The sequence below is a fragment of the Cervus canadensis genome, chromosome 19 (genome assembly GCF_019320065.1).
Source record: "Cervus canadensis isolate Bull #8, Minnesota chromosome 19, ASM1932006v1, whole genome shotgun sequence".
In the NCBI taxonomy this organism is placed as follows: Eukaryota; Metazoa; Chordata; class Mammalia; order Artiodactyla; family Cervidae; genus Cervus; species Cervus canadensis.
In genome coordinates this window covers 19017021-19036926 of record NC_057404.1, presented here as the reverse complement: position 1 = coordinate 19036926, position 19906 = coordinate 19017021, and the positions used below count along the sequence as shown (strand labels likewise).

General features: G+C 36.5%; 2 protein-coding genes across 5 annotated transcripts in view; one reads left to right on the top strand and one right to left on the bottom strand.

Annotated features, from left to right (window-relative positions):
• The window catches only part of TBC1D19 (TBC1 domain family member 19), a 167123-nt gene that overhangs the window by 56252 nt on the left and 90965 nt on the right, over positions 1-19906 (top strand). For 2 of the 4 annotated variants that reach the window (XM_043438513.1, XM_043438512.1), the window contains exons 2-4: positions 3644-3716; positions 4680-4725; positions 13507-13582. In XM_043438513.1, coding sequence (XP_043294448.1) covers positions 3644-3716; positions 4680-4725; positions 13507-13582 — 195 coding nt within the window. Of the gene's footprint in view, positions 1-3643; positions 3717-4679; positions 4783-13506; positions 13583-19906 lie in introns of those variants that run through there. The other 2 variants (XM_043438514.1, XM_043438515.1) reach the window with 2 other exon arrangements.
• On the bottom strand, positions 10560-11669 carry LOC122422199 (ras-related protein Rab-18-like). The gene has a single exon (XM_043438516.1). The coding sequence runs from the start codon at positions 11612-11614 to the stop codon at positions 10994-10996; it is 621 nt and encodes a 206-aa protein (XP_043294451.1). The 5' UTR covers positions 11615-11669; the 3' UTR covers positions 10560-10993.

Genomic DNA, 19906 nt, shown 5'->3' with positions numbered 1-19906 from the left:
GTTGCCTATCTGTTTGACACTGATTTTCATGTATGTTAGTCAAAACAGCATAGTGCCACAGATGGAATATCACAGCAGATTGAAGAATCCAATTGTATTCTACTAATCCAAACATCAAAGACATTTGCAAAAATGTAAAACAGTGCCTCTTTTTCTCACTGATTTTTGCTTCTGAAAATATAGTTCTTTTAAATAAAAATATTTTGGTTAATATATAATGGATTTATATATATTATTTTTAAATGAATTGACAAATATTTTTATTAAGATGAAATAAACATGGAGTTTGCCATTTTAACCATTTTTAAGGGTACAGTTCAGTGACATTAAGTACACTCACATTTTTGTGCAACCATTATCACCATCCACCTCCAGAACCTTTTCATCATCCCATACTGAAACTCTGTACTCGTTAAACACTAACTTCCATTGCTCCTTCCTCACAGTCCCTGGCTGTTACCATTCCACTTTCTGACTCTATGAATTTGACTATTCTAGTACCTGATATAAGTGGCATCATACAGCATTTGTCTTCTTGTGACTGGCTTATTTTGCTTAGCATAATGTCCTCAAGGTTTGTCCATGTTGTAGATGTGCCAGAATTGTCTTCTTTTTTAAGGCTGAATAGTATTCCATTGTGTGTACATACAACATTTTCTTTATCCATTCATTTATCTTTGACCCTTGGGTTGCATCCACATTTTAACTATTATAAATAATGCTGCTATGAGCATGAGTGTACAAGTAGCTGTTAACGTCCCTGTTTTCAGTTCTTTGAGTATGTATGCAGAATTGGAATTGCTGGACCATATGGAAATTCAATTTTTTATTTTTTGAGGAATTAATTTCTAGTACTATAAATATCAGTAGATATAATCCACATAAACAGAAGTACTCTTGGGTCTTCAATGATTTTTAAGAGTGAGGGTCCTGAGACTTAAAAGTTTGAGAATAAGTAGTGTAGTGGAATGAGTGAAATAGAGAGGTAAGTTAGGAAGTTACTACAGTAGAAGACAAGTTGGACTAGACTTTGCTTAGAGAAAATGACCAGAGTGATAAGGAGAATATGTCATATGAAGAGAACTTGGAGAACCTGAAAATGTATGTGACCTTGAGAACTTTCTGGGAAGATACAATAGCTAACTTTGAGTATTTGAAGATGTCTCACAGAAAAGAGATTTGGCATATTTTCTGTCAACTTGGGTTAAGGTGGAGCAGAGGGGAAGACATGATAGTAGCAGATGTTAAGGGGAATCAATTTTAGTTCATAATAAGGATTTTCTAATAGAATAGTTCCAAGGTAGAATGGACTAAAGGTAGGGAAAGCTAGCATAGAGTTTCAAACTGAGAGTTTCTAAGCTTAAAAAAGCTCCTTGGAGAGGAGAGGTGAATCTGTCATTAAATGGTTAGTTGGCCTAGAAGAACTCTCTAATCCCTTCTGATGCTGAAGTTCCATGATTCAGATTAACATGTTCCTCTGTCGTTTGTATGACTTGTAAGTTGACGGTTGGATTCAGGGGTTTTGATTAGACTCAGGTGCCATCTCAGTGACCACAACTTTTGGCACTGGTGTCCTCTTTCATTGAGAAGCATATAACGGCTGGTTGTTTTTTGCAAAGTTAGTAGCTGCTTCTCCTTAATGCCTAGAATTGATTAGGAGTTGCAAAATGATGGTATTCTAATTATATCATACCTGTTTTAGTTATTTTAGCTGGAATATTTTTATAAAGAGACATTTCTCCTTATCTATTATTTGGTTACCAAATGATATAGTTTCTGTAGGGCTTCCCTGATGGCTCAGTGGTAAAGAATTCCCCTGCCAATGCAGGAGTCACAAGTTTGATCCCTGGGTAGGGAAGATCCTCCGGAGAAGGAAATGGCAATCTACTCCAGTATTCTTGCCTGGAAAGTTCCATGGACAGAGGAGCCTGGCGAGCTACAGTTCATGGGGTCGCAGAAGAGTCAGACACGACTTAGTGACTAAACGATAGTTCCTGTAAGAAAGTCAGGCTAGATAGGCGCCTTTTCATTTATTTGTCAGTTTTCAAGGTAGTAAGTGGGTTCCTTGTCATCTTCAATTTTCATTACTCTATCAAGTTTTTCTTCTTCGAAAGGGAGACAAGGAGACTTGTCTGGTCAGTTTCAAGTATTCATAGGTGCCAGGCTGCTCCAGTGTCTTCAGACCTCATTTGCTATCTGGGATTAGAGAACAACCCTCCCACTGTCAGCTCCTGTTCTAAAATTAGCTCTTCATATGTTCCAGTGAATACTTGCTGGCAATTTTGGAGTCTTCCTCTTTTCATATTCATCAACAATCCCTCTGCTGTTTCCTTTTAAAGTTGCTAACACCATACAAGTCTTGTGGTTGTTGGTTTGTCCCCAGCTTCTTGTATTTTAGGTTTGTGGGGAATACTTTATTACCAAGGTTGGTTGTGAGTGTTTTCCATGGGATTTTGGTTTTGTTGTCTAGTTGCTTGGTTTCAGTGTGGAGATCATGGAGATTAAAACAAACAAAAAAAATCTCCTTACTGCCAATGTCATCTTCCCAGAGAGAGGATAAAATCCGGGAAGAATTAAGGTAGAATTGAGAATAACTGAAATTTCTGACTTGGTGAATGGTAATTTTCGTGGATGAGGATTAAAAATAGGAGAGAAGGAGAAAGGTAGTGAGTGGAATATAAGATCAGTTTTTGATTTCTTAGATTAGAAATATTTGTGAGATATTGTAAGAGAGATGCTTTCTTAAGACATATGTCTGTAGAATTTGATAGAGAGAGCTAGGTGATGAAAGATCAACACTTCAAAGGTAATTGAGGCCATTACAAGTTGGAGAAATTATTATTTTGGTAAAAATTACAGTGTGAAAAACCAGTAGAATAGAAAGCATTCAACTGAAGATGAAAGAGACACTAATAAGCATTTGTGAGTGAGTAGTTTTATGTATTTTCCATAAATATGTACAACAAATGCAGGTTTACAGAGCAGCAATCCAAAGGGGATGACACTCTTCAAAGCTCCAGTTATATGGATGCATCACGGCTTTTGGCTATTTGGTGTATGTAGATGGCATATGTATTAAGTATAAAGAGAATGAATTTATAAAGTATTTTTCTATTAGAAAAATAGATGTTAAATATTCATAAAAATGAAAGTCTTAGATGATGTTAACTGTTCATCAGCTACAAGGTATAATATTTTCAGTAGATTCTAGTGTCCTATCACAGATCTTCTGCTTTAAGAGTAAATGAAAGTGTTCTGTCTTACGAGCTGTTCCAGACGCTCAGGTGCTCTGATCTCAGAGGGGGTGTTTTAAGTGGTAGTATATGCTACTGGGGGCTTCCCTGGTGGCTGAGATGGTAAGAATCTGTCTGCAATGTTGGAGACTCGGGTTCAATCCCTGGGATGGGAAGATCCCCTGGAGGAGGAAATAGCAACCCACTCCAGTATTCTTGCTTGGAGAATCCTATGGAGCCTGGTGAGCTACAGTCCATGGGTCTCAAAGAGTTGGACAGAACTGAGCAGCTAACACACACACACATGCACGCACATTTGGACATTCCTTTTTAAACATCTCGTTAGCATTGAGTATCACCCCAAATGACTACTTTTGACCTGTCTTTTCGTTTCTTCTTTCTAAAATCAGGCCAGTCTTCAGAGACCTGAGATTAAACTTGAATCACTAAAAGAAGATATTAAGGAATTCTTTAAAATATCAGGTTTGTAAGTTGCTTTTTCTTTTTCTTTCTCTAATTCTTTAAAGCAAAATAAGGAAAGACTTTATTTTGAGGGGATATTGTATCTGCAGTCAATTACTTGTTTAAAATTGTGAAAGAGTGGTAGGATAGTTTTTTTATTTGAAGTGAATTAGAACTTTAAGACATTTCTGCGGAAATTCAGGAACACTGGTGATAACTACTTTACATTGATCAGTTTTAAATAGTGTTTGCCTTCCTGGTCAAAAATACATCCTGAATGTATTAAAATCTCCTTAGTTAAGTACCTTGTCTTTTACTTTTCATCTGTGACTTTTTTTCCTTCTTTGCTTCTTTTCTCTCTTTTCTACGCTTCAAAGAAAACAGAAGAAAATTTCAGCTTTTTTAGAGCAAGCTGTTAAGAAGCCTTTGACCTTGGGAGCTGAGATATTAAGTGGTTTACTTAGCCAGATAAGTTGATCAAAAATAATAGTTAGTAGCCAAGTGAACTGATCTGACTGGTGGTGCCTTATAATAGTCTGCTTCTCTTGTTTAGGAATTTACTGACCAGGTTATTGTCACGAATTACTTGTGATCTTTGTCAGGTGCCTGGCTGTTTCTCGCCCTTCCATTTGCATATTCCTCATAGCACTGATAGTACAGCTGCCAAAGATTTTGGCATTTGTCGAGTGCCTTAACAGTGGAAGAAGGAAATAGTCTTCTCATCTTAAGAAAATGGCGCCATAGTGTAACTTACAAAGTAATAAATCGTGTTGATGACTTTGTATTTAGTGTTAGCCAAGGGAATATTGGTAAATATATAAGAAATAATTCCTTAGAATAACACTTTACATTAGCAATTGCCCGTTGGTAAGGTTCTTTCGCAGTAAATATGATGTTAAAGTCTTTGTGAGATAAATTTAATTTTTATGTATGTTTACTTTAAAAACTAATATGTTTGTATATGTTTTCCTTTTTTTAAAATAGGTTGGGAGAAAAAACTTCAGAATGCTGTGTATAGTGAACTGAGTGTGTGAGTTTTTCCTCCCTATTTTGAGATACTCAAATTACATTTAGCTATATTTGCTTTGTAAGTAATGAATATAGTTTTACTATATGTACTCATTGTTATTATTTCTTATCAGCATTTATATAGTATTTCAAATGAGTTTATACTATTAAAAATTGTAGTCTTCCTGAGAATTAATACATGTGGGTTTTTACCAATAAAATTTTTATATTAACAATTCATTAATCCAGTGTATTTAGGGAATATGATATTTCTCATAAGTTAGTATTTCAGATAATTTAAGCTTACCAGTGTTCTCTTTATTATTGCCATATTGGACATTATCCTTTTTCTGTCTTTATATACTGACCATTCTAAACATAGCTAACTCTTTTTTGAAATATTCATTATTAAGAATATTACTATTTTTATTTATCTGAATTTGATCTCAGAGTTTGCTGAAGTGTGTAGAACTATTTGTCATTATGAGAAATATAGATCCCGAATGTTAACCTTTGTAGTTTACTTAATGCTCCATTATTCATCAGTTATCTGTTGCTAGCACTATAGATAGTAGGCACTGGGGATATAGCACAGGAGAGTGAACACAGTTTCTGCCCTCATGAGGTTTGTGATCTAACTGAGCTCTTAGGTCTTCTTTTCCCTGCTATCAGTGTGTCTGTGTCTGTAGCCTCTCTAGTTTCTCACACTCCTGTTTCCAGTCTGCTCCTTCTAATCTGCTGTTCTTGGAAAAGGAGATAACCTGGTTTACCAGGATTGTTTCTAAAACAAAGGGATGAATGCTTGTGGATTTGTGCTTAGACACACGTTTTTAAAATTAGTTATTTGCTTCTTTGCTTATTGCTGAGTTGGTTTTTGAGCTCTTAAACTCATATATAAAGTGCTATCTATTAAGTAAAGCTGATTGTGATCATACCTTTGGTCCTAGTCACTAAAGGAAAAGGTATTTATCATGACAAGTAAGGTTTTAAAATCCCTCAAATGTAGTAGAGATACCATGAGTTGATTAAACTAATATGGACATGGTGATTTACCTCTGTCTATTAAAGCTTGTAACTTCAGTGTCTTTGTCTCTGATACTGGCAGAATAATAGCATCTGTTGTGTATAATTCCAGATATTAGATTCTCATCTCAGTTGATACTACTGGTGATTGCTATTTTTGTGGTATAATGCATTCCTGAAAATTGCTCTGTGAGACAGAGTCCCTTTTTACTTGATGGCATTGACAATATATCATTCATGGTCATATCCTTGATATCCTACATAATGGACATTAAATAAGTGTTTTATAAATATTCAATAACTTGTTGGGGTATTTGAAGGAGTTCAGTAAAACTGCCTGTTTTCCTCACTTAGATTCTGAGCAAATAGAGAAAATAAAATATAAAGGCAAATGGGAGAGCAAAACTATACTTTTACTTGTAGTAAAGATTGGGTAGGAGGACATAGCTTAGTGCAAGAGCAAGATAAACTCTAACTGAACTCCAGACTTAGACTTAACCTTCTAGTTAAATAGCATTGTGAGCATATTCAGTTTATTCTAAACTTTAGAAGTTGTAGAGGGCATTTTCTTCTCTTCTGGGGTATAGTGAATAAAGCCCTGGAAGGAGGTCAAGTGTGTTACAGGGAGGCAGTTCGTTTCATATGAAAGGGCACATCTAGAGTTGGGGAAGAAGTGTTTCCTCACGCAAATCAGAAAAGTAAGTGGACTTAGCATAGTCTGGTCCATCTTTCATTGGCAGAAATCATTAGATGCATAGGTAAATAAAGCAAAAGTAAGATAGAAATATCTATTAATTCAAATGATTGGAACTGAAAAAAAATGCACATACTCTCATTCCTGACAGAAGTGTGGCCACATGAGCCATATACATCATACCTGGAATTTGCTCATGTCATACTTATTTTAGTAATCTTTCCAAAGGTTTTAGTCATATTTTTATTTAACAAGTATAGCAGGAAAATTTCTACCGTCTTTTATTACATGAAACATAACCCTAGCCCAGGTTAGCTCTTTCCACTTCAAAACTGCATACTTTAATTATTATTGTGTTAAAAACTATTTAATATTATGTCAATTATTAATTTGCATTGATTGAATGTTTATGTCCAGCACTGTGGTAATAAGCACTTTATAGGCATTGTCTATATTAGGTAGTCTTTATAACACCCTACAAAGTAGATTATTACCCTAATTATTTTGCAAAAAAGAAAACTGAGTCTAAGATCACTTAAGTAACTTGCTGAAAATCATGTAGCTAGTAAATGGCAGTGCTGGGGTTATACCTCTAGTGAAACATATTCTAAAGCTGTGTGTTTTACTGCTTGTGACATATACTTGCATCTTGTTTTTTACCTAGATTAAAAGTGTTCTAAAACAAGAATTATGTCTTACATTTCTTTGAGTATCTCCTATAGCATCAAATAAATGACATTGAGTCAGCAAGTAGTTATTGAGCCACCCCTAGGGCTAGCACACAATAAATTATCTTTTTGAATTGAGAAAACTTAGTGAAACTATTAATCCTAAATATTTGCTGTAATTTAAGAAAGTCTTTACTTTGAAAATGTTCCAATTTCTTTGTCTCTCAGTCTTTATTGTATTTTATGTAGAGCAGTTTGGAGAAGGAAATGGCAACCCACACTAGTATTCTTGCCTGGAGAATCTCATGGACCAGAAGAGCCCGGGGCGGGGGTGTGGGGGGACTGCAGTCCATGGAGTTGCAAAGAGTTGGACATGACTGAAGCGACTGAGCATGCATATAAAAAATTAGAAGATATATTATTTTTCCTTATGGAATACAAATTAAAAGAATATATAAACCTGTTTAACCTACCATATATGTATATGCTAAAAAACAGATACCACAATCTGCTATTATAGTATTTATATGCAAGTGTCTACCATATTTTGGAGAGGTATAAATGTTGAATGATAGTGGGCCTCAAAACAGAAAGACTTTTAGATTAATGAGTACATTACACTAGATCACCAGACTAGGTCAGTCTTTTATAGACATTCACAGTATTCTCTAAAAGAGTCCTCAGGTAGTAGACCTGGGCACCTCTAAAATATCCTAATCATAGTTCTTCTTGCCCTCTTAGTTTTAAATGTTACACATAACAAGTGTTGTGTTCAGAGCTAGGTGCTGGCATAATGCACAAGTAGGTAGATAATGTTTGCTTTTTATGGAGCTTACATCCCAGTGGGGCACAGAGACTTTACAGAAGCAATTACAGTAGAATATAGTAAGTGCTATAATAGGGTAACTGCAAGCAGTATGTAGGAAGGTTCTTAAGTCAGATTGGAGATGTCATGATGACTTGTCACAGGAAATAATATTCAGACTGAGATCAGAAAGCAAAGCTACAGTTAGGGGAAGGAATAGAGAAGAAAAATGCTTTAGGCACAAGGGAACAAGAGGTACAGATGTCTCACACATGCATGTGGGTTTAGTCGTGTCCAACTCTTTTGTAATCCTGTGGACTGTAGCCTTCCAGGCTCCTCTGTCCTTGGGATTTCCCAGGCGAGAATATTGGAGTGGGTTGCCATTTCCTCCTCCAGGGGATTTTCCCGGCCCAGGGATCGAACCCACATCTCTTGCATCTCCTGTACTGGCAGTTGGGTTCTTTACCACTGGTGCCACCTGGGAAGCCCACATATGTTTAGAGGTGGAAAAGAATGTTGTATATTGGAAGAACAAAAATTATATGGCTGGATGGGAGTGGGCAAAGGGCCATAGGAAAGAATGAAGCTAGATCTGTAGGCAGGCTTGTGCCTGTTACTCAAGGATTTGTAGACTGGATCCTAAAAGCACTTGGGTACCATTTTAGGATTTAGTGGTAACATGATCACATTTGCATTTTAGTTATTTAGCAGTGTGCGTATGTGCATGCTCAGTTGTATCTGACTCTTTGTGACCCCTTGGACTGTAGCCTGCCAGGCTTCTCTGTCCAAGGGATTCTCAAGGCAAGAATATTGGAGTACATTGCCATTTCCTTCTCTTCCTGCCCCAGGGATTGAACCCACATCTCCTGCATTGTTGGCAGATTCTTTACCATCTGAGCCACCTGGGAAGCCCATTCAATAATGTACTGGGTATCTAGTATGTGCCAGGTCTTATGCTAGACACTGGAAATGCAATCACTGGTGAATAAAGAACACACTACTCCTGACTAACAGCCAGACAAACTGACAATTAGGTTGAAGATAGTGTAGATGCAGGGGAGAAAGCTTATGAATATATCAGATATGCAAGAAAGTAATGTCATTGCGTAAATCAGTGTCAGTGAGGTAGTAAAAGATGAGTGGTATTTAGAGGAATTTGGAGAGACAGGAAGAGGGAGGAGTAAAGAGAGACATCCAGGTTTCTGTGTTGTTCCTATCTGCTGACCCTCATCTCTTTGTATTACTAAATGTGAAATCCATGAGGACAGAGATTTTAATGTGTTTTATTTTCTGTTGTATTTCTATAACCTTGAACACTTGGTAGATTCTCATTAAATATTTATAACTGAATAAATAGCTTTATTTTAGTTTTTTTTTTTCTAGGGAAAGCAGGCTAGATTTATTAAAAAACTATAAAAGGTTACAATATAAGTCAAACAAAATTAGTTGTTAAAGGTTAAGTGACTCATATGTATCCAAATTCTGACCAAATAAAGACAATCCAATGCATAGGAAGAATATTCTATGGCTCAAGGAGCAAATAGCAATAAACAGTAATGTCAATACAGAAACCACATAAATATACAAATCTACAGTTTTAATGTAACAACAAATCATAAGTACATGTGTTAGCTATCTTTCTCTAACATTAAAGTAGTATATGTTTCATTTTTTGTAAAAACATATGCAACGCATAAAACCTTTAATCCCATGTAATACAATCTAACAAGTGTGAACCACGTAGAATGTTAAGATTTTCTTTTATGTGAAGATATACATTTCAGTCTATTATCACAGGCATTGTAAAGGTGACCCACAAAAATGTTTATCGTTTGCAACTGTATATAGAGAATAAACCGCCCAGAAATTAGTATTTCTTATTAATCTTACTGAGTGGTATTAAAGTGGCCTGCCTGAAAGGGCAAATTACTTATCTGGAAAATTAAAATAGCAGAGATCAATGTATATTAAATAATACATGAGTGAAAAAAATATACAATGTACAATAGCAGGAGGTTACAAAACTGAATACTGTGTAAAAGATTTATTAGTCTGTACAAGTTTGTACCAAGATTTTCACTGCAACAGTATTTTCCCATATACATCGAAATCTGGAAGCAATATGCCTTTCTCAAATTATAGTTTAGTGTTTTTTTCCCCAACCCTCAAAACACAGAAATATGTTTTTGAATATCAACTAGTCATTTATGGAAGTCATAAGATACAGATATTCATTAACATTACACAAGCTATAATTGAAGTACCGGAACAAACACCACCAACATTTATGGGAAAAGGTGTTGGTTTTAAAGGTGATAAGTGCTACATGAGTTACATAAACATACTACTCCTGTCCTTCTGAAACCAAAATGGGGGAACCTTATTGCCATTCTGTCAAACACCACACAACCCAAAATGCTGCACAGAGGCTCCTGAAGCCATGTACACATCACAGAATTAAAACTCCAGCTAAGCAATGAGCTACTCTTGAAGTCAAGGAAGACCAAACTTCTTTAACATATTAATGCTACTTCAGAAGTATCATCAGAACAAACGGGATTTAATTATAAATTGGCCTCAACCACATCCTGCAAAGAGGATTTTGCTTAGTACTAAAGAGAATCCGTCAGTGAACATCCTAGGAAAGCTGTGGAATCATGCTTTGTTAGTCCTGAAGGGAAATCTGCCAGGTTTGATGACATCTGTGTATCTCCCAGTGGTCCTGGGGGTTCTACAATACCAATTAATTCAGTAATTGATAAGTATTTAAGCAAAAAGGAAACCAAAACGAGACTTTGTATCGACATATACTAGAGAGGTGGATTTTTAAAAAATCACATGATGAATGTAAATCATAAAATCAAATGTACTTATAAAGGTACACCTATTTTATGTTACATAAAAAACTGCAGATTGCAAACTGCATGCTTACGTTTTACCTGGAAAAGTCAATGAGTGGGCTTTCTCACAAATATTTACTGCCATGTTACAAAACAAATATGTGCAAACTGCAAGGTCCCTAAAATAGCAGTTAGAGAGTTTATATACAGAAAGATGACATTATCTGATCAAATTCGCAAGAGATGGCATCTCCCAGAGTTTATAACACAGAACAGTAACCACCACACGCTCCGCCTCCTTGGCCTTCTTCCCTGGGTGTCAGCTTGACGCCTTTATTCTGGTTCTCACTTTCCCACAGTCCAGGGGTCTGAATGATCTTTTCAACAAGTTCCTCAAAAGCACACTGTACACCATCACAGGTTTTTGCACTTGCCTCTATAAATAACATGGAATGCTTTCGTGCAAATTTCAGGCCTTCATTTCTATCAACTTCACGATTTTCCTTATCAATTTTATTTCCAACTAGCATGTTTACTATGTCATTTCTCGTGCAGTATGTTTCCAACTCATTTAACCAATTATCCAGTTTAACAAAGGTGTCTCTTCTTGTGACATCATAAACTAAAATAACACCCTGTGCACCTCTATAATAGCTGGGAGTTAATGTTCTGAACCTTTCTTGACCAGCAGTATCCCATATTGCAAGTTTTGCCTTATTTCCGTCCACTGAAATTGTTTTCACCTTAAAATCAACACCTATTGTTGCTGCAAGCTCTGGATCAAAAGTATCATCTGTGAACCTCAAGAGCAGGCTGGACTTGCCCACGCCGCTCTCGCTGATGATGAGGATCTTCAGGGTGGTTAGCACGTCCTCGTCCATCCTGACCCTGCTCCGCACCGCGAGCAGCTGGCCGCCCCTTCCGCTTCTCAGCCCTTCCCCCCGGGGCGAGCCTATTTTAGTTTTAACATGAATAATTTTGGGGTGACCACTTCTTACCTTTTTTTCTGGATAAATTTCATTGAGCTTAAATAACCCTTAAAGTAAGAAAGCGTTAGTCACTCAGTCGTGTCCGACCCTTTGTGACCCCATGGACTACAGCCCGCCAGACTCCTCTGTCCATGGAATTCTCTAGGCAAGAATACTGGAGTGGGTTGCCATGCCCTTCTCCAGGGGATCTGCCAGAATCAGGGTTTGTACCCGGGTATCCTGCTTTGCAGGCAGGTTCTTTACCATCTGAGCCACCAGGATCTTGTCTAAATAACCCTTAAGATCATCAGTAAATGCTCTCAAGTTTCTAAATTTCCATTCCTAAGTTTCTAAGTTTTATTAAATTTAGAAATAATTACTGTTAAAATGGAAGGATTTTAGAATTACATTTCATTATAAAACATATGTATCTTTATAAGTAATATAGTGAGCAATATAAAATATATAACTTTTAAACCATCTTGCATATAAGAAATACTGAGGTATCTAGAAATTACCAGTGTGTTTTTTGCTTTTTTTTTTTGTGAGTGGGGAAAGGTGATTTGTTTAGGTACATGGAATGCAGATTTTAGTAGAAAAAACAATTAGAAATAATCAGTTAGTGAAGCTTTCTAAAATTCCCCTTTAGATGTCCCTGTTTGGATGAGGAATTTCTTGAGAACTCAGTGCATGGTTCTTGACTATTAGAATAGGGTTGCTTTACATGGGTACAATTTCTATGACTAATTTTAATTGGAGGTATAAGTTGTGAAAGAGATTGAAACCTCTAAGGAAATGTTAAATTGTTGTGTTTACCTATTGCCTTCTCTATGATTTTATATCACTCTGTGCCTCAGTCATTACATTTCAACCATCCTGGCTTTTTCTGATTTTTAAACATTACACATTTTCCCACCTCAGAGTTTTGTGCTTGCTGTCATTTTGCTTGGAATGTTGGTTGGCTCCTTTTCACTCATGTCTTGATTTAAACATTAGGTTTCCTAGACACCTTCCCTGCCCTTCCAAATCATTTAGACTTTATCCTGCTCTCATTTTCTCATGGCATTTACCACTCTTTTATGTTATTCTATTTATTTGTTTGTTTTTTATAAATATTGACTTTCTTCACTAGAATATTAGGTACATGAGAACAGGAGACACTGTCTTAATCTCACCATATACCTAGAATGGCTCAAATATTTGTTGAATAAATGAATCTGTTTTCTTAATAAAAACAATATATTTTGAATATAAAATGTCATGTTACACAGAACACAGAATTTATGACATTAAATTTAAAAAATTTTATTAAATCTGTGAATTAATATAGTATGTAATATATTACATGCTAAAATATGGCTATTACAAAAGAGTATTTAAACTATCATTTCAATTCTGTGGAAAAAGAAATTGGGAGAAATGAGAAAAGTTGATATTTTAGTAAGTTAACAGACTTGTTTAGGTTTCAGATTTTAAAAATTTCTGTTATATTTATATACTAAAATTAACAGTTGTGAAAATTTCATATGAGCACTTACAGAACTAAATAATTTAAAAGTTACCTCAAACTATGAATTCCACTATAAGTTTTAATGTCATTAAATTGCTAGTTTAAAGTTACAATGCTAGTAGGGTAAGAATTAAAGTTTTATTAGGTTGTTGTACCTTGTGTAAGTACATAGAACTGCTAGCAAACGTTCTGTTTCATATATCACGGACTACAGAGGTAAGTAATTTCTAACCAAACAAACTGACTAATTATCAAGAGTAGAGTATAATATTTAGCTCCCTCTTTCTGTCCTCAGGTTTCCTTTACCGAGTCATCCAGCTGCACCTCCTGAACATCTTAAAGAACCTTTGGTATACATGAGGAAAGCACAGGTTGGCTGTTGTTCGTTTTAATTTTATTATTCCATACCAAGTTATATAATTCATAATGAAAGATCCTTATTAACATTAGGACTATATTTATTATGTGAAAGACTGGATAAGGACTACTAAAGTGATGCAAATAGTATTTGCATGCTCTTTACATTCGGTAACCAAAGATTACACTTACTTAATTCCTATAGTAATTCTAAAAAAAAATACTGAGTAGAAGGGAAAAAAGTCCTGTACCATACTGGCCTAAGATTTAAAATATGATGTAAGTATTATGCACCGATTTGTTCCTCAAGTTCTGTGATATTGAAGGAATGAATAGGGAATGAACTGACTTACCCTTCCCCTGAAATTTTGGCTTTTGACAGCAGTGTTACTGATAGTGTGTTTGAAATATATTTGTTTTCGCAACAGGTTGTTACACACTAGTCGTATTCAGTTGCAGAATCCAAATGAATCCTGTAATCTCAGATGAACTGAAAAACAACGAAAAGTAACTTTAAAAGAATAAAATAAAACAATTTAAATAGAAAGAGTATAAAAAGCTATTAAAATAGAAACAATAAGCTGTCTAAATGCCCCTAATTCTTTAGCTGGCCTTTGCTTTTGCCTAGCCTTGTCTACCTGCCTGTGAGGTAGGACTGTTCATGAGCCTTCCTCACAGTGCTGGGGACCCTCTAACCGCCACTGCTGAGGCTTTAATGGACATCATAAGCTGACCTTCTTTCTCCATTGTAGTCTCAGAAACTATTATGAAAAATTTGAAATACACCCTGGAGAACTCCCATGAACCCATCACCCAGCTTCAGCAATTACGCATTGGTTCTGCTGCTCCTGGGAAGTGTTCTGCTGCTTTGAGTTACTGTGTTTCACATGCTGGATGTTAGGCAGATTTTTAGTTTTCTGCTTTCATTTTCATTTTAAAAACCCTTGAAATCGGAGGGTGAAAGGAAGCGATATAAACAAGAAACATGGAGATATTTGAGGAGATATTACTGTGTAGTATATTTCTATCCCTAGGTGGTATCAATACTTTGGTATTACTGTGTAGTATATTTCTATCCCCAGGTGGTATTAATACTTTGGTATTACTGTGTAGTATATTTCTATCCCTAGGTGGTATTAATACTTTGGTATTAACGTGCAGTATATTTCTATCCCCAGGTGGTATTAATACTTTGGTATTAGCGTGTAGTATATTTCTATCCCTAGGTGGTGGTAATACTTTGGTATTAACGTGTAGTGTATTTCTATCCCGAGGTGGTATTAATACTATAGGGCCAGCAACCAGATGGTAGTTACTATCGGTGTGTCATAAAGCATGATCTTGAAATGATGCATGAATGAAATAATTGTTTGGTCTTTTATTATAAAGGTCTGAACTCAAGAAAATAAAGCTAAATATCTAGTTCTAAGTTTTTTTTTGGCAAAATTTGAAAATTTTTGAACCTTTTAGAGAAAGTATCAGTTTTAGCATGTGTAAAAAACAGAAGTTGGTTTCCTATTAAGACTGAAGAGGTGAATAATAGGTCTATTCTTAAAGTCTACTGCTAGTTGCTGAGACTGTGTATGAATGGTAAGTGTATGTATATGGATGGTATTCCTTTCTCTTCTTTCTAGGCTTACCCACTAGATCAAGAGTGGGCATGCTACAGCCCATGGGCCAGATCTGCCCTGCTACCTGTTTTTGTACTGTGGGGAAGCTAGGAATGTTTTCTTTTTTTTTACATATTCAACTGGTTGAAAAATCAAAAGAAGAATACTGTCTTGTGACCCATGAAAATTATAGGAATTAATAAAATGTATTTACTAGAAAATAGGCATGCTCCTTTATTTACATGTTGTCTATGGCTGCTTTTGCAATACAGTATCAGAGTGAAGTAGTTGCATTGGAGACATTATGACCTGTAAAGTGTAAAATTTTTAACCACCTACCCTTTTACAGAAAGTTTGCAAATCCCTTGATTAAATTATTCAGTACTTTAAGAGCATGAACTGTGCTTTTATCCTTAACATCTAAGCACAGTCCCTGGCTCATAGAACACTCTCAGTAAATGTTTGCTGAAATGCAGTTGACTGTTGAACAACATGTGTTTGAACTACATGGATCCACTTATATGTGGATTTTTTATTCAGTGCTAAATACTACAATACTACACTATCCTGGGTTGGTTGAATCTGCAGATGTGGAACCACAGATATGGAGAGCCAACTATCTGGTTATACTCAGGTTTTCCACTGTGTTAAGGGCTGGCATCCCTAACCTCCAAAAAGTTGAAGGTCAACTGTAACTGATTCTTCAACCATGGTCATAGTAAGTACCTCCTCCACCAGTTAGGGTTTGCTTGCCTTCCCATCTGTTCTTCTCTAGTTGCCTAGTTCTTTATCATCCTGATCTGTCAGGCAATTCTCTGCTTTGTGTGAAAGCTACCTAGTCTGGATTCAGTGATTGCTGTTCTATCATGTTCTGTCTTCCACCTCATACCTTTTACCCCATCAGATTTCTGCTCTCACGGGCGTTTTAGTCCTCAGCCTAAGGCTGCCTCTACTGCCTACTATCTCTCTTCCCCTAAACTGTTGAGTACTTAGGGAAGAAATCACATAAGTTCTATGTTTACCATTAGTTTAGTCTAAATCCATTTATTTATCTTTCAGTGGGTTCATTTTGCTGTGTCTCAATCCTTTTATTATTATCTGCTTTTGATAGTCAATACCAAAGTCAGGTTGATTATATTCTTTGCAGCCAAAGATGGAGAAGCTCTATGCAGTCAGCAAAAACAAGACCAGGAGCTGATTGTGGTTCAGATCATGAACTCCTTATTGCAAAATTCAGACTTAAATTGAACAAAGTAGGAAAAACTGCTAGACCACTCAGGTATGACCTAAATCAAATCGCTTACAATTATACAGTAGAGGTGACAAACAGATTCAAGGTATTAGATCTGATAGACAGAATGCCTGAAGAACTATGGATGGAGGTTCATGACATTATACAGGAGGCAGTGATAAGACCATTCACAAGAAAAGAAATGCAAAAAGGCAAAATGGTTGTCTGAGGAGGCCTTACAATTAGCTGAGAAAAGAAGAGAAGCTAAGGGCAAAGGAGAAAAGGAAAAGATACACCCATTTGAATGCAGATTTCCAGAGAATAGCAAGGAGAGATAAGAAAGCCTTCCTCAGTGATCAATGCAAAGAAATAGAGGAAAACAATAGAATGGGAAAAACTAGAGATCTCATCAAGAAAATTAGAGACACCAAGGGAACATTTCATGCCAAGAAGGGCACAATAAGGGACAGAAATGGTATGGACCTAACAGAAGCAGAAGATATTAAGAAGAGGTGGCAAGAATACACAGAAGAATAGACAAAAAAGATCTTCGTGACCCAGATAACCAGGATGGTGTGATCACTCACCTAGAGCCAGACATCCTGGAATGTGATGTCAAGTAGGCCTTAGGAAGCATCACTATGAACAAAGCTAGTGAAGGTGATGAAATTCCAGTTGAGCTATTTCAAATCCTAAAAGATGATGCTGTGAAAGTGCTGCACTCAATATGCCAGCAAATCTAGAAAACTCAGCAGTGGCCACAGGACTGGAAAAGGTCTGTTTTTGTTCTAGTCCCAAAGAATGGCAATGCCAAGGAATGCTCAAACTACTGCACAATTGTATTCATCTCACACACTAGCAAAGTAATGTTCAAAATTCTCCTAGCCAGGCTTCAACAGTACAGGAACCGTGAACTTCCAGATGTTCAAGCTGGTTTTAGAAAAGGCAGAGGAACCAGAGATCAAATTGCCAACATCTGCTGGATCATAGAAAAAGCAAGAGTTCCAGAACATCTACTTTTGCTTTATTGACTATGCCAAAGCCTTTGACTGTGTGGATCACAACAAACTGTGGAAAAGTCTGAAAGATGGGAATACCAGACCACCTGACCTGCCTCTTGAGAAACCTATATGCAGGTCAGGAAGCAACAGTTAGAACTGGACATGGAACAACAGACTGGTTCCAAATGGAGAATGGAGTACGTCAAGGCTGTATATTGTCACCCTGCTTTTTTAAACTTATACGCAGAGTACATCATGTGAAATTCCAGGCTGGATGAAGCACAAGCTGAAATCAAGGTTGCTGGGAGAAATATCAATAACCTCAAATATGCAGATGACACCACCCTTATGGCAGAAAGCGAAGGAGAACTAAAGAGCCTCTTGAAAGTGAAAGAGGAGAGTGAAAAAGTTCGCTTAAAACTCACCATTCAGAAAACATGGTATCGGTCCCATCACTTCATGACAAATAGAGGGAAACTGGGTATCAGATCCTTGGGAATTCTCCTTAGTATCTTCCCGATTTTCCTATACATCTAAAACTCTTGTAAAAAGTCAAGTCTACTAAAAAAAAAAAAAGTGGAGACTTTATTTTTGGAAACAGTGAGACTTTATTTTAGGGGGCTATGTTTTTGGGTTGCCATTTCTTTCTCCAGGATTTACCCTTCTAATATCTCTCACTGACTTATAGAAAACCTTCGATGACTGCCAGCTGCCTAATAAATGATGTTCCTGCTCCAAAGCCCACCACTGAAGGATTTTCACTGTCTGTCCCCAGCAGAGACTCTTCCACTCCACCAGTCTCTGCTGTCTTGTAACTGCCCTTGTGCCCATCCAAGTGAAGTGTTTTGTTTTTCCTATTGCATCTTTAACACTTTTTTGTTTTGCTGTCATGGAAAGCCCTCTGCCTGTTCTGTATTATGTAAATCCCATTTATTTTGTGTCAGCTTAGATGACATCTCTTCTCTGAGGTTGTTATTACCCCTGTTGAAAGGATTTCTCCCTCTTTTGCACTCTGGTAGCATACTATCCCTGGAGGAGGGCCTGACAATCCAGACCTTTATGTAGCAGAACCTTAGTAAGTTTATAGTGAATCAATAAGAAAAGGCATTTACCATCTTTTCTTACAGTATTTATTTAACAGATGTTTATTGAATGCCTGTGAGTAGAAGACACTCTGCTGTGTGCTGTGGAGATTCAGAAATAAATTAGATTGAGATTCTGCCTTCAGGAAACTACATGATTTGATAATTGAAATAAGACTTGGACACATGTATCTGTAACACAAGGTAGAAAGTGCTGCCTGCCAAAGAGAAGGTGGCCAGGAAATCTGGGCTGATAAGGGGAAGAGGCTTCTTTTACTGCGTCAACCTTTTCCCGAGTGTTTTATGCCGAATCCTCACCCTGAGAGATGCTCCACAAAGGGGGGTTCCAGGGACAAGTAAGTTTGCGAATGGAAGCACACATTGCCTTCCTCCTATTGAATCACAATTTATTTTATTTTTTTTTAGTAGACTTGATTTTTTACAAGAGTTTTAGATGTATAGAAAAATCGAGAAGATACTATGGAGAATTCCCAGGGATCTGATGCCCAGTTTCCCTTATTAACTTCTTACATTACTATGTACATTCATTACACTTAGTGAACTGATATTAATACCATAGCTAAAGTTCATACTTTATTCAGATTCCCTTAGTTTAAACCTCGTGTCCTTTTTCTGTTTTAGGAATCCATCCGGGACACCACACTGCATTTGGTTGTCATGCCTCCTTAGGCTCCCCTTGGCTATGACATTTTCTCAGACTTCCCTTGTTTTTGATGACCTTGACAGTTTTGAGAAGTACTGGTCAGGTATTTTGTAGAATATCCCTATCTTGGAATTCGTCAGATGTTTTTGTCATGATTAGACTGGGGGTTGTGAGTTTTTTGAAGGAAGATCACAGACATAAAGTGCCATTTATATTCATTAAATTGAATCATCGTTTATACTATCAACATGATATATCACTGTTGATGTTGACCTTTATTGCCTGATTGAGGTAGTATTTGTGAGGTTTTTCCACTGTAAAGTTACTCCCCCTCACCCACCTTAGATGCATGCTAGACTCTCTGGAAGGAAGTCACAGTTCATACTTAAGGAAGAGAAATTATGTTCCACCTCCCTGAGCGGGGGAGTATCTACAGAAATTATTTAGAATTCTTTTGCATCGAAGACTTGTCTCCTCTCTCCCATTTATTTACTTATTCAATCATTTATTTGTATCAGTATGGACTCATGAATATTTATTTTATACTTTGGTTTTTAATCTAATGCTCCTTAATTTTGTTGCTTACAATTTCTTTTGGTGTGTTAATAGCTCAGAGAGGCTCTTCAGTAGAGAAACAGTTTAATTTTTATTTAACCTAGTGCTGTTCAGACTTTTGTGACCTATTTCCATGTAAAGGACTTTGGGAACTACTTTGCTACACCTTTCACAGAAAGGAGTATTTGAAGAAAT